The sequence below is a fragment of the Vulpes lagopus genome, chromosome 2, assembly GCF_018345385.1.
Source record: "Vulpes lagopus strain Blue_001 chromosome 2, ASM1834538v1, whole genome shotgun sequence".
Taxonomy (NCBI): Eukaryota; Metazoa; Chordata; class Mammalia; order Carnivora; family Canidae; genus Vulpes; species Vulpes lagopus.
The window spans coordinates 142,013,319-142,027,124 of record NC_054825.1 but is presented as its reverse complement, the minus strand read 5'-3'; the positions used below and the strand labels follow the sequence as shown (position 1 = coordinate 142,027,124).

The 13,806-nt window shown below is 37.0% G+C and overlaps 1 protein-coding gene across 1 annotated transcript in view; it reads right to left on the bottom strand.

The window, feature by feature from the left end:
* ALDH1A1 (aldehyde dehydrogenase 1 family member A1) overlaps positions 1-13,806 on the bottom strand; it is a 55,129-nt gene that overhangs the window by 22,263 nt on the left and 19,060 nt on the right. The window contains exons 3-8 of the mRNA XM_041744990.1: positions 11,697-11,837; positions 9,448-9,577; positions 7,806-7,867; positions 6,337-6,465; positions 4,416-4,529; positions 34-136 (exon numbers count right to left, since the gene is read on the bottom strand). Coding sequence (XP_041600924.1) covers positions 34-136; positions 4,416-4,529; positions 6,337-6,465; positions 7,806-7,867; positions 9,448-9,577; positions 11,697-11,837 — 679 coding nt within the window. The remainder of the gene's footprint in view (positions 1-33; positions 137-4,415; positions 4,530-6,336; positions 6,466-7,805; positions 7,868-9,447; positions 9,578-11,696; positions 11,838-13,806) is intronic.

Here is a 13,806-nt window from a genome sequence, read left to right as displayed (position 1 = left end):
AGGGGTGAAAAGTTAAGAGTGGCTTTCACTCACAGTCGGAGTCAGCAAACACAATGAAGGGGCTCTTTCCACCAAGCTCCAGGGTCACCCTCTTCAGATTGCTTTTCCCGGCAGCTTCTTTGATCATTTTGCCAACCTGTAATGGAGCATTACAAAGGAAGAGGCTTAATCTGTTCTCATGAAGGCGGTTTATTTAGCATTTTAAATTTATATGAGGTTTGTGCCATAATTAAGTTTCATTAGGGAAAAATATTAAATAGCATTTTTCAAGATTTGGTGCCTTCAAATATCAAAGACTCCTTCATCCGAGCACAAACATGATGAATCAGAAAAACATTCACGAGAACAGATACATAGAAGATGACAGCTGATCTTGATGTACATGACTGGACAGGAGGTATTTTTCATTTTAATCGGAACTTCATCTTTCAAAAAAAAAAAGAACTTCATCCTTCTACTGATAAACTGGACATATCACGATCCAACCACATAACTTGTCTACTTGACTTTTCATCCCTCTACTGAAATCCAGAGTACTCTATCCAATAACTGGCATTTTCACTCCTTAAATCTCAACTCTCTTTCTCATTATATGCTCACCCTGACCTGGTTGGGTGACCAGGTCCCACCCATCCTTGGGGTCCAGCTCATATGTGAACTCTTCTTTGAAGCCTACTCTGTTGACTCTAGGCAGACATGGGCCTTTTTCCCACTTATGATCTCCCAAGAACACTCAAGGAGATTGTTTCAGAGTCTCCCTCAGATTGTATTATGTCTATACACATCAATTTCCCAAACAGATATCACCTCCTTGGTGGTGGTCATAAAGTCCTATCATTGGAAAGTTAGCATTGCCTGTCACAGTAGGGTTTGTTAACAACAGATTGACTGACAGGTCTCTCTCTCTTTCTCTCTCTTTCTCCCTACCTCCCTCCTCCCTTCCTCCCTTCCTCTCTCCCTCCACAACTTTGAACCATGGAACTAGAAAAAAGAAATTGGATCTGTGCTCTGTGCTGCTACTTCAGTTAGCTGGAATCCTACGGTTCTGGTTTCTCCTTTAATGCTACTTGCCTCTCTTCAGAGAAAGACATTGTTTTCATTTTTTTCTTTGTGGCTCACATCCCATCAAGATTATTTTCTGTAGTTGTTTTATTTTTCCATCTCTAAAATCTGGCCTGCTTTATAACTATTTCCTCTTTACTATTTTTATTGAAGTCCTAATGTATTAAATGATCTTTGCTTTTCTTTTTGAAAGAGGATTCATTTTATCTTGCTTCTGTTTTTTTCCCCTACTTGACACATCAGATTTTAATAAAAAACCTTCTATCCCAACTGAACAAAAGAAAAGTAGATGCTTGCTGCGCATCTGTTTGAATTTTATGTGGTTTATTGAATTGACTATTGCTGTGCCTTATAGGGCAGGGTAATAATTAATCTGCCAATCTTTTTATCTTTAAGATGTCACGTGCTAAATAAAATCCTGTAATATAGGTTAATAAAAAGAAACTAAAAGTAGACTTGCTGTGGGGATATCCTGTCTGAAATTTTTCTCACATATCATTTTCCTTCCACTTCTTATTAAATTTTCACTTAAGATGATTAAGAATTTTTTTATTTCCTACATAATATTCTTTTATTTTTCCCCCTTTGAATTCTCCAAGTTCTTTCAGCAGATTTTTTTTTTCTTAACTTAGAAATACTTACTGGAAAAACTTTATTAAAGTAGATAATTTTTGTCTCAGGGAAGGGAATAAGATCAGAGATATTTTTCTAAATGCTACAGATATCAAAAGAACTTGAATGAAGAATGGCCAGAAGTATGAGTAAGGGAGGAAGGTTACACTTTTGCTTAGCACAAGTTTCCATGGCAAATAAAAGGTTGATCTGAGTTTTCCCAAAGGTCTAGTTGAAGTCAAAACAAGGAAACATCGATTTTGTCCCATGATTTTGTTCCCTTACTTGGAAAAAAATAAAGGTTCATAATTTTTCTTAAGTCTGCAATGAAGAAAGAGAAGAACATTCAAGACTATGGTAAGCAATATGTTCCATGATGTTGTGGCATTGCCATGTGGGGCAGAAGTAGAAAGTCCTCATGAAAATGGTCTAACCTAATCACCTCGTTCGTGCACAATGTGAACTAGATTCTGTTTTTTGTTTTGTTTTGTTTTCTTCTGTTTTAAATGAATCTAATGGGACATTAAAATTCTTACCTTAAAAAAAGTTCTTACCTTGCCAGTATTTTTAGGAAGAGGGTCATTTCTATTATGACCACAAAAGATATAATCTATTGTTTGCCTCTTTCATGGCATCTGGCAAGTTTCCTACTACCTGCCAACCAACAAACCTGAAGCGAAAAGAGAGTCCGGAAAGATGTAATTGTTTAATACCTATTCAGAAGTAGTTACTGTAGTAGTTACTGTACTGGTTTCTGCAGATAACAATGAATAAGATAGTCTTTGAGGATAGTCAGCAAAGATGAGATACATGACAAAGCAATGGGCATGTGCTATCATAATTCTATATCATGGATAACTGGGGACTCAGAGGGGGTTTTAAAATTCAGGATGATCCTGGAACTGCAGAGAAAGCCATAGAGGTAACACGTGGTGGAAGCCATATTATAGTAGGTGTGGCCATGAGTAAGTAAAAGCCTGGAGGAATGAAAAGATACATTTGAGTATCCTATTGGGTGCTCAATATTTTACTATTCATTAGCTCACTCAATTTTTTTTAGCTTACTCAATTTTATTCTGTACAATAAGGCAGATATTATTATTCCCATTTATAAGTGAGAAATGCAAATGTAGCAATGATACTTAACTTTTAGAAGACACATTGCTTAAAAGGGTAGAGTCAAAATTTGAACCCAGATGTTTCCAAGTCTTTTAATTTCAGAGTTTTCCTATTTTTAGCAGGTAAAGTACCCCAAAGCACTGTAGGGACCCAGGGATGGGCCATGACAAATAGCCAGTGATTCTAGAGACGGGATCGGGGACAGTAGCCCCTGGCCCATATGAGCTGGAGAATGAGTGGGCATGGGATCTAGATCAGGAAATGTGCATGGAGTCCCTACTGGAGAAGGTCTAGAATGCTAGACTGTGGCATTTGTGTCTTTACCTCCTCTGCTATAATTCTGATCTATGACTTCACCATTTTTTAAATTATTGCCATGTCTCATTTCCAGTTGTTTTGTCCACAGGATCCTGAATGCAGGATTCACTTTCTCCTACCTCAATTAGGGGTTTATATAATGTAAACTTTTTCTCTTCTGTGTTTATGAAACATAAAAAAGCATTTTTGTATTTATCTAGTTTTAAAAAGATTAAGAAAACTAAAATTTGATTTTCTACCATTTTAGTTCTCTATGTAAATGTTTCTTTATATTGGAGTGGCTAATCAGGAGTATGGAATAATCAAATTAGCATCTTCTCATTATCTAGAATGTTCTTCTTCTCAATCTCTGAGGAGTTAAAAAAGTAGCCACTCTTCAAAATTCAGAGCAACTTCTAGCACTCATGTAGACATAATCATCCCTTCCTGTGAAGGCCCTTACAGCAGTTTGTACAGATCTTAGTATCTTATCACTTCCTATCTTGTCTTATTTGTAACAGCAGCTTTATAAGAAGGGGCTCTTCTCATTCTTCATCCTTTACACTGTATACCAGTAAGAGGTTTCACTGCATATCTCACAACGTCACATAATCCAATAGAATGACTTGAATTGTTTTTTCCTTAATATAGTATGATTTTACCACTTTCTTTTGCTTGCAGTTGAAAATCATCTCAATAGATGGGAACCCATTCTCCCAAACTCCACTTTCCAGGCAGCTTACTCTACCTCCCCCTCTTGCCTCTTCTTGCAGTGCTCATGGCTGAGACCCTGTTCTTTAACCCTCTGGAAAGTCAAGCTGGAGCCAGAGAGGCATAAAAGTTAGGTTAAGCCAGCAATAACACTCAGGAAGCTAGCTGAGTTGTTGGCTCTCTTTCAGAATAATCAGGAAAGACAGAATCCCAAATAAGGAACTAAAGGTGATGCTCTGCTATTTAATTTCTATAATCTACAGTCTAAAATTACATTCATTCATACAAATCACTGGGGCCTGATGTAGATTTTCTATCATAAACTGTACTAATCAGACGACAGGGTCTAGTCGGCTATATTTCTTGTCAGGTAAAGCAATGAACACACTAAAAACAGTTTTGTGCAGGCCAAGTTTGTGACAGGTACTCCGCTTCATCTCCACTGTGTCTGCTTCTGTTCTGTAAACATGCACAAAGACTTGATTAAGGAATAAATCATTAAAAAGAATTTTTGTTTTAAAGAAATGTTGGCCTAAAAATAGTGACATAAAACATGCTTCTGACACCTGGAGATGCAAACATTCTTCACGCCAGGCCTGAATAACTGATGTTACCTCTGTAGATCCGGTGAAGGCCACTTTGTCTATATCCATGTGGGAAGAAATGGCAGCCCCAGCAGTAGGCCCATACCCAGGGACGATGTTCACTACTCCGGGAGGGAAACCTGCCTAAGGATAAAAAGCAAAATCATTAAGACAGAACTGAGGATTAATTCTATGATAAAAAGAGGAGAGTCTAAATTCAAAGCCACCTCTCTATGCTAAGCTTATGAGTTTCTCTACCAAGAAAGATTCATGTAAGTGCTATTATTATTCTTATTTCATTTCTTAGGCCACTTAAAATAACCTCCAGAGTTACATTACTGGGGAAGACTCTCTCCTCGGGTAAGTCCATGTTTGACTTTTACGGATTGTTGCTCCAGTGATGGCTGCCTCAAATTTCATAATAGTGACTCAAAAATATAGTGTAGGTAGAAAAGCTAGGTCAATTACTCACATAGAAGGAAAGCAATGCATTTAGTACCCTACCAGCAAAACCAGGAAGCTAAAAGGATCTTGCATTTTTAGTGTCTACCTATTGCTTCTTTGGGCATACCAACTAGGTTGCAAATTCCTACTGGCAATATCTAATCAGTAAAACATCAGATAAGAACTCTCCTCTCCTGTGTGATTAATCTTCACAGATTGATTTCATTCCTGGTTAAAGAATTATTAGGAAGAAAACAGTGTGTGCTTGAGATGGGTACATTCACATTTCAGGTTATTGGCATCAAAATGCCCCCATTGTAACATCTCTTTGGACTTTTTTTAAAATTTGAAGTTAAGGGCACCCCGGGTGGCTCGGCAGTTTAGCAGCTGCCTTCAGCCCAGGGTGTGATCCTGGAGACCCGGGATCGAGTCCCATGTCAGGCTCTCTGCATGGAGCCTGCTTCTCCCTTGGCCTGTGTCTCTGCCTCTCTCTCTCTCTCTCTCTCTCTCTCTCTCTATGGGTTTCTCATGAACAAATAAATAAAATCTTAAAATAAAATAAAATAAAATAAAATAAAATAAAAAAAATAAAATAAAATTTGAAGTGAAGAATAGTTTTAAGAGTTAGGTTCAGATTTCTTTAATTTAAGTTTCTAGTAACTAAAGCTTGTTTTTTTTTTTTTTTTTTTTTTTTTTTATTTATTTATGATAGTCACAGAGAGATAGAGAGAGAGGCAGAGACACAGGCAGAGGGAGAAGCAGGCTCCATGCACTGGGAGCCCGACGTGGGATTCGATCCCGGGTCTCCAGGATCGCGCCCTGGGCCAAAGGCAGGCGCTAAACCGCTGCGCCACCCAGGGATCCCTAAAGCTTGGTTTTTAAGTGGCTGGAAAGATATAAAGGACAAAGGGTGATAAATTGTGAGAAAAAGGTATTAACACTATCTGGATAGTTGATGAAAATAAATTTCATGTGCTTTTTTTTTTTTTTTTTTTTTAAGTAAGAAGGTAAATGCAGAGGCAACCATAATAGAAAACAGAATATAAACATGTCCCCTCGTGGATATATATATGTTTAAAAACTATGTGGCCCCATGTGATGCGTAAGCATGTTGGCACAGAAGATTCCAATCTTTGGATGGAGTCATTTAAAAAAAAAACTGTTTCATCAGCGCCAGTTATAAACCAACTTTCATTTCCACATTTGAAAGAAAGATGCATCAATTTCAACATGCATTTGCATTCATGAGTTAAACTAAAGAAACAAAATAAAAGTGATCACAAGGTGACTGTTTGCCATGAAGCCTTTGAATCTGGCTTCCTGTCTCCGGTTGGGCAGAGGTTCATTTGGGCTGACTGCCAGAAATCTCAGCCGGCACCCATATTAAATGTGTCCTCATCTGGACAGGAGCCATTGGCAGGTCGTTCACAGTAGCACCAAGTGAGGTCTTCATATTGTAAAGGAGGACTCCTGGGTTCTTGTGCATATTTTGATTTGGGAAACTCACCTCTTGTATTAAAGATGCCACATGAAGAGCAGTGAGAGGAGTTTGCTCTGCAGGTTTGACCACCACCGTATTTCCACAGCAAAGGGCAGGCCCTATCTTCCAAATGAACATGAACAACGGGAAATTCCACTAGAAAGCAATATAAAACAATAGATTCTTTGTGTTGCTGAAAGCCACATTTGCTAATCTAACTTCTACATTATACACTACCTAGAGATGTGAAATAATAATTGTGGTAGTTTTGTGTAATCAACTGGTACATTCAAATTAAGTTCATTGCTAAAAGCAACTCATAAAAAGCTCCAAATAAATTAGATATAGGACAGGAGTGGAGGAGCCACAGAATTTTATCAGGTGTTATTTTGAGTTCTTCATCTACTGGAGGAAAAAAAAAATCACCACATGCTTTAAAAAATCAAGCCTTATTAAAACACAAAAAGTCTAGGAGCTGGTGGCTAAGAACTTGGTTCAAATCTCAGCTCAATCACTGACCGGCCCAGTGAGGTCAGATAAGTAACATGCTTTCTGTGCATGATTTCATCATCTGTAAGTGCTGATAAAAATCCTCTCTACTTCAAAAGGTTATCTTGAGGATTCTCCAAGAAAGTGGGCCAAAGGCTTAACAGAGTGACGGGTTTATCATAGGCATGCAATAAATATTAACTACTATTAGTCCTCAGGATTGTGTAGTTTTTATTAATTTTATTGAGATTTTTTTAAACTAATGAAGAGTTTCATTCACAATGTGGATAGGGATGCATTCCAATCGCCCTGAAGCAAAAGATAAGTCATTGCCACTTTCTTATCCAAAAGCTTCAGAACACTTTCCCGTCTTTTTATTTGGTGTCTTTGAATATGTTGGTGAATCATTTTGTCTCCTACTTGTTGGGTTTAAAAGAAAACCTTCATGATTCTGCTTAAAAATACTACTAAATGTAGGATATATTCCATACGGTACTCCAACATTTTCTCCCATTTTAGTTTTAAAAATGCACTTAGGATTTGAACACTCTGGTTGATACTCTTCTTCTCAATGAGGAGATGAAAAGGGTTGGGGAATAGTAGGACATACTGCTTCACTCAAATAGTGTCCTGAAGCAGAGGAGCCAGTGATGACTGTTATGCTATATACATGTGAAGCATGGGTCTTAAAAGGAATATAAAACACAGCTTTTTAAAAAACAAACCATAGAAAAAAAGGTTAAGATAGGTCAATGCTATAATATCAAAACACACTCAAGTGATATGCCACAATATAGATATGAGGTAGTCATATATACATATATATATATATTCAAAACGTTCAGTCACAAGACCTCAGCTCATCAGTTACTACATTTTCTGTACATTTAGCAAATATCTAAGAATCCATTTGTGTCAGAGAAAACTTCTTTACCAAATGAAATAGAATTGTAATTCATTCTTTCTTTCTTTCTTAAGACCAAAAATGATATAGAAGACCAACTTACAGGAATGATTTGGCCACATACTCCAATAGGCTCATGTCTTGTATAACCGAAAAAGTTTCCATCTGGAAAATAAAACACACAATCGTTTGTGGACAAATATGCTTGATGTTCATGGAATGGTCATTTGGGTTGATGTTAGAGGAAGGTGTAGACAATAACTAAAAACAAAAAATAAAGAAATTAAAAAAAAATATCTCCAGCCACTTACAAAATGAAAAATTGAGTCCTAAAATAGTAATTTGAAATGAGAGGAACCATAAAATTGATGTAGATCAAGGCAAAGATGCAACACCGGAATGTATCTACAATATATATAATTCTATCTCTCATAATGTAGAAGAGCCACTTTCTAAATCATCTTCATTCTCAAAGTTTACTTTCTTAAGGAAAAAGGTACAAAGTGTGTGCCTAAGGCAATAACTGTTAGAGTCCTATTTCTGACAGTTCTAAGTTCTATTAGTAATGGTAGAATTTTTATTGAAGTAAAAATATAACAAAATTAGAAAAAAATAGAATTAAAAAATATCTCCCGACAAGCCTACTGACCAATAAAGCAAATACCTTAACAACAACAGCAACAAAATGCCAGAAGTAAAAGACATTGCTTTGCAATCTGGGTTTGATTGATTCATACGCCTCAAAGTTTGATGTGGTCATCCTGAGGTTACACTGTGCTTTTTATTCTGTTCTATTTCCCACAAAAGCTTCTTGGCTATCATAGCAATAAAGCTTTTTATCAGGTCTATTTGTACTTAAAATAGTTTCTTCCATTTTGTTAAAGGGTAAAGCAAGATTTTCTAAAATAGCCACGTTTCTTATTACCATGTTCTCACTCCCCCCTTTCAATTCCTGGCTATTGCTAACCTGCTGGATATTCTCAGTAGATTGAAAATGCCCATCAAGGCCAGTACTGGAGGGTGTTACAGTCCCTTAGCCAGGAAGTTTATATGAATTAAATTCTACCCATAATGTTTTCTAAATTGATGCATTTTTTATATTCCTCTCCCATCATATGCATCCTCTACTAAAACACATACACACACAATTTCGTCAGACAAATTCTTAAATTGGGCTGTAAACACAGTCTCATCTTGCTTTGAAGCTATTTGAAATAAATTAGTGTGAATTTGGTTTGTTTAATTCATCTACTGTAACTCTACTGAGTTAGACCAGGCACAGACAACCATACCTAACTCACACTGGAACACACAAAGATATTTAAATAATTACATTATAGAAAGAGTATAAATTTCACTACTGGAATACAAAGGAAATAGTTCGTGGCCCACTTTGAAAAGTGTGGGCGGTCAGAGAGACGATTGCCCTGATTCAGTAACTGTGGGCAGAAGAATATTTTTTATATTTTCCTTTTATATTTTTTTAGGTATCTTCCTTTTATATTTTCCTTTTATATTTTCTAGGTATCTTCAGCATGATTGTGCCGAAACAATTTTTAAGAAACCATTTGATAAATCGTAGCAGAACTTCCAGGTTCGGAGCTGCATTGCCTCAAAGTCAAGGAGAAAAATCAGTCTGCCTTTTTGGGTGACATCTTTAAACGGGAGAGTTTGGAATAATTCAGCTTTACAGTGATCTTCTTGATGCCTACCCTCCCCCCTTGTGGTTTCTCAAAGCTGCTCACCAACGGGTATTGTGCGTCCATGTATCTTGTCAGCCCACCCTGCACAGTAGCGTAATGTTGCTACGCAGCCTCCCAGATCCAATGTATACGAATTGGAGAAGAGTTTTCCACCATTTATTGACTCCATTGTCTGAAAAGGAAATCAAACCTCAAATGTAAACTTTCATAAACATTTTATATTAAAAAATAGAGAGTTTTAAAATTTTGAATAATCATGTGCTAGAGAACTTTGGAAATAGAAGAAATCCTGTAAGCCATCTTGTCTAATCTTTTCTTTCTACAAAGGAGGTAAAAAAATAAAAATTAAAAAAGTAGTTAAAATGACTCACTTAGGCTTGCTTAAGGTCACATAACAAGATCCGGACATAAAGGGCCATAAGATTCTGGTTTCTAAACCGTAGCATTCCTTATATCTCATTCTGAATGTCCCCCAGCTGGACAGCTTTCTAGGAACTGGTCCCAATTTGGTAGATACATGGTTGGTGCGGGTAAGTGGCACTGTTTCCTTAGTCAGATCAGAGCTCCAACAAAATTTCACTTATTGTATAAATTTAGTGTTTGCTATTAATGGTGCCTCAATGATCATTTTTAATTTTTACATTCCACCTGGATACAACCAATCAACTTACATAAACTTCAGTGACCTCTGCATCTTTTGTTCATGAGTTTTCTTCAGTAGAGCTTGTCATTGCGCAACTCACAGTTTTGCCACTCTTACCATAATTGTTGTTCAAATGATCAGGTTGTAAAGTGCAACATTTTCTGGTCTAGTGTTCTAACCATCTATCAGATGATCTTGTTTATCTTCCTCCTTTCCTTCAGCAGGAACTCTAAGAGCCCTTTGAGACCTCCTGTCCTGCTAAAACCATTCCTCCTTTGTTATACAATTTTATGTCTCTGCATTACGCTGCATGCCATCTCAAAATTTAATCGAACATGATTTTTGTGTGCCTGTTCTTTTTTCCATCTTAGGATCTTACGCTGACAGAGGCAGTGAGCACTCTATAATCCACAGAGTAGCTAAATAAGAGAAGCCAAGTTTTGGCAAATTCTGCTTTCTTCCTACAGGACATTTTGGTTAATGTAATTTTATTGTGTATAACTTCTAACTCCATATTTTTGCACGCTTTGAATCATGCTGAACTTTTGGATAATAAATAGTTTTTTGATTAACTATAATTGCTAATATTGAATTAAAAATATTTATATAGGCTTCTTTGTTACTGCCAGTATAAGATTCTAAAGGTAATAAAAATTTGCTCTGAAACTTGATCTTGGTATTGGTTTGTTTTCAATTGGCTTCACTATAATGCTTAATGGAAAAGAAAACAAGGAAACACCCCACTCACTTTACTTGCTGACTCATCTAACTGCCAAAATGTTTTTTTTAAAGCAAGATGCATAAAAATACAGTTTTTATGAACACACAAATAATTGGATTTTTTTCTTTATTTTTCACCTTTTTCACCTGTAAAAAAAAAAAACCTCATTTAATCCAGACCACTAGGAATCCCTGGGTGGCTCAGGGGTTCAGCACCTGCCTTCAGCCCAGGGCGTGATCCTGGACTCTGGGATCGAGTCCCATATCGGGCTCCTTGCATGGAACCTGCTTCTCCCTCAGCCTGTGTCTCTGCCTCTCTCTCTGTGTGTGTCTCTCATGAATAAATAAATAAATAATCTAAAAAAAAAATTTAATCCAGACCACTATGAGCACATACATTTCAGGAGGGGAAAAGCAGGAGGGGAAAGCAACCATTCATTAAGTTTCTTAGTGGGCTAGATTGAAGAGAAATAAGTTTATTTTTCAGAAATATTTTAGGCACCTTTGACAAATTCTATGTGATTTTCTACAAAAAAAAAAAAAAAAAGAGTTCGGTGGGCAGCTAAGTTGGAGAAACCCAGTATATTATTCTAGGATATTCACTGCATGTGACCTTGTTAAAGACTCTAAGAAATTCTAGAATAAAGAAAAGAAATTCATCTAAGTTGGTTTAACTTGAGGTTTGCCAAGGTTTAGCCTGTAGAAGAATCTAATATAGGAATAGAAATCAACATTATCCAGACCAGCATGCAAATTACTACTTGAGAATAAAATCAATGGTAAAATTTCTATATGGGAACTGGTATAAATCTTTTAGTTTTGTTTGTAGAGAGCATGAAGTGATCACTAAAACCAAAGCAACTTGCCAATCCAAACAATGAATGCTTTCTAGAGATCTCGCTATCTGCCCAGTTTGGTTCATACTCACTGCCAGGAGAAGACGATCTCTTTCAATTAAGTCAGCCAACTTGTATATTAGCCGCCCCCTCTCTGAAGCATTCATAGTGCGCCATGGAGAGCCGATCTGAAAAGCCTGTCTTGCGGCCTTCACTGCTTTGTCAATGTCCTCCTGCAAGTCAAAGATAATTCATTTCAGCAGCCTAAACGTGTTAGCAAATCCAATAGCAGTTACCCTATAAAATAGACTAAAGGTCTTCATAAGCAGATGCTGTATCTTCATCAGCCCAAAGTCTAGCACATTGTACTAATTCAACTATCAGATATTGGAGTTATAAACCTTCTGCCTTATCTTTAGAATGATCAATTCCACACACACAGCTCAGGCTTGATTTCCTAGAATAGAAATACTGTGATGTTTAAATACTGCTATCATTGGAGTGCTTACCATACATATATCAAGTCATGTTCAAATTACTTTACACACATTAACTCATTTAAATCTTCATAATCTTATGACACAAATATGTTCCCCATTTTACAGATGAAGAAACTGAAGCAAAGAGACAGAGGTCATTTTGCCTACGGTCAATAGCCAAAAGTGGCACAATGTTTTTAAATGGAGCACCTCTGACCATAGAGCCTTGGCTGTTCACCACTACATATAGCTTTTGGTGACTGACCAAGAGTTCCAGGGAAAACTCAATATCTACTCAAATGGTGAATATCTTCTGGATATTCAACATTTGAGTGATATCCAGAATATCTTCTGGATGGCTGGTGCACTCTCGTCTAGAACCTCCTGCAGTTGAATAAGAACTGGGTTTTGCTGTTGATGGGTAAGTGTGTGTTCATTGCTCTTATGCAGAGAGAAAAGGCATAGAGTAGTGGAACTGATATATAGAAGGATCTGTCTGGATATTACAACCTCTTTATTACTACCCATTTCCAACTGGAAAGAGATCTTTTCAGTTCCTAACTAAGTAAAGAAGTTAATTTCCTATTACTAACATGCTACTTAAAATTACATTAATTCAAATAATCAAGCAGAGCCAAATAATCAAGTATCTCCACACTCAGTCTAGCCTTCTTGCCTTAACTCACGTTACCTTTACTCATACGGTTTCCTCTGAGCCAAGTCGACTCATCCTGTTCTTTCCTAGCCAACCTTAGTTGCATTCTTTTGCCTGGCTACTCCATTCCTCAGATCCCTGTTCAGATCTTTTTGGAGCTAATACAGAATGTATCTACTACGAAAATCACCACCTCTTCCATTACCGCTTTATATGTTTTTTCCCTCCTTCAAATCTTTTGCAAATATTTATTCTTTTGAGAAAGAGGGAGAGAGCATGAATACACATTTGTAGCTGGGGCAGGGAAGCACCTGGCTGAGGGAGAGGGAGAGAATCATCAGCGGGCTCCCATGCCTAGCATGGAGCCCCAGAAGAGGCTTGATCTCACAACCCTGAAATTGTCAATGAGCTGAGTCAACATCAAGAGCTGGACGCTTAGCTGACTGAGCACCCCAAGCTCCCCAGTTGCAAGCACCTTAAAGGCATAGATTGCTCCAACATTCTTTGGTATGTGGGACTGGCCACAATCCAGAGCTACATAAATTCTATAAGTCATGGACACATCCTAGGCCAGTAGGTTGGAACTTCGTGCAGAATATGTAATTTCTTTTGAGAATCTGAGGAGAAAATTGTCATAACATTTTCTTAAAGTTGCCTATGGTTTAGCTGAACCCCATTCATGAATGACCTCTCCCCCAGTGAGAATAATGAACCTCAAGTTAATATCTCCCACCTTATAGTATATTCCATTAGAAAGCCCAAACTTAGAAGTCTGCAAATTAGAACACAGACCAATAAAATATTTTTACAGTAGATATTGCCACACTAAGAGGATCTGGGGCCAGCGAGATATTTTAGAAGTGATTAAGTGCTCTGATTAAGTGATAACATTCACAGAGCACAAGCAAATATTCTTTCACTACAATACATCATACACTTGTTTATCTAATTTTTGAAAGAATGATGAATATATGCAATAATATATGTGCATTTTTACTTGCCCTTCCTGAGAAATATGTACATAGTTGTATTTGGGATATTCAGTTAATCACATTGATTATTTCTATT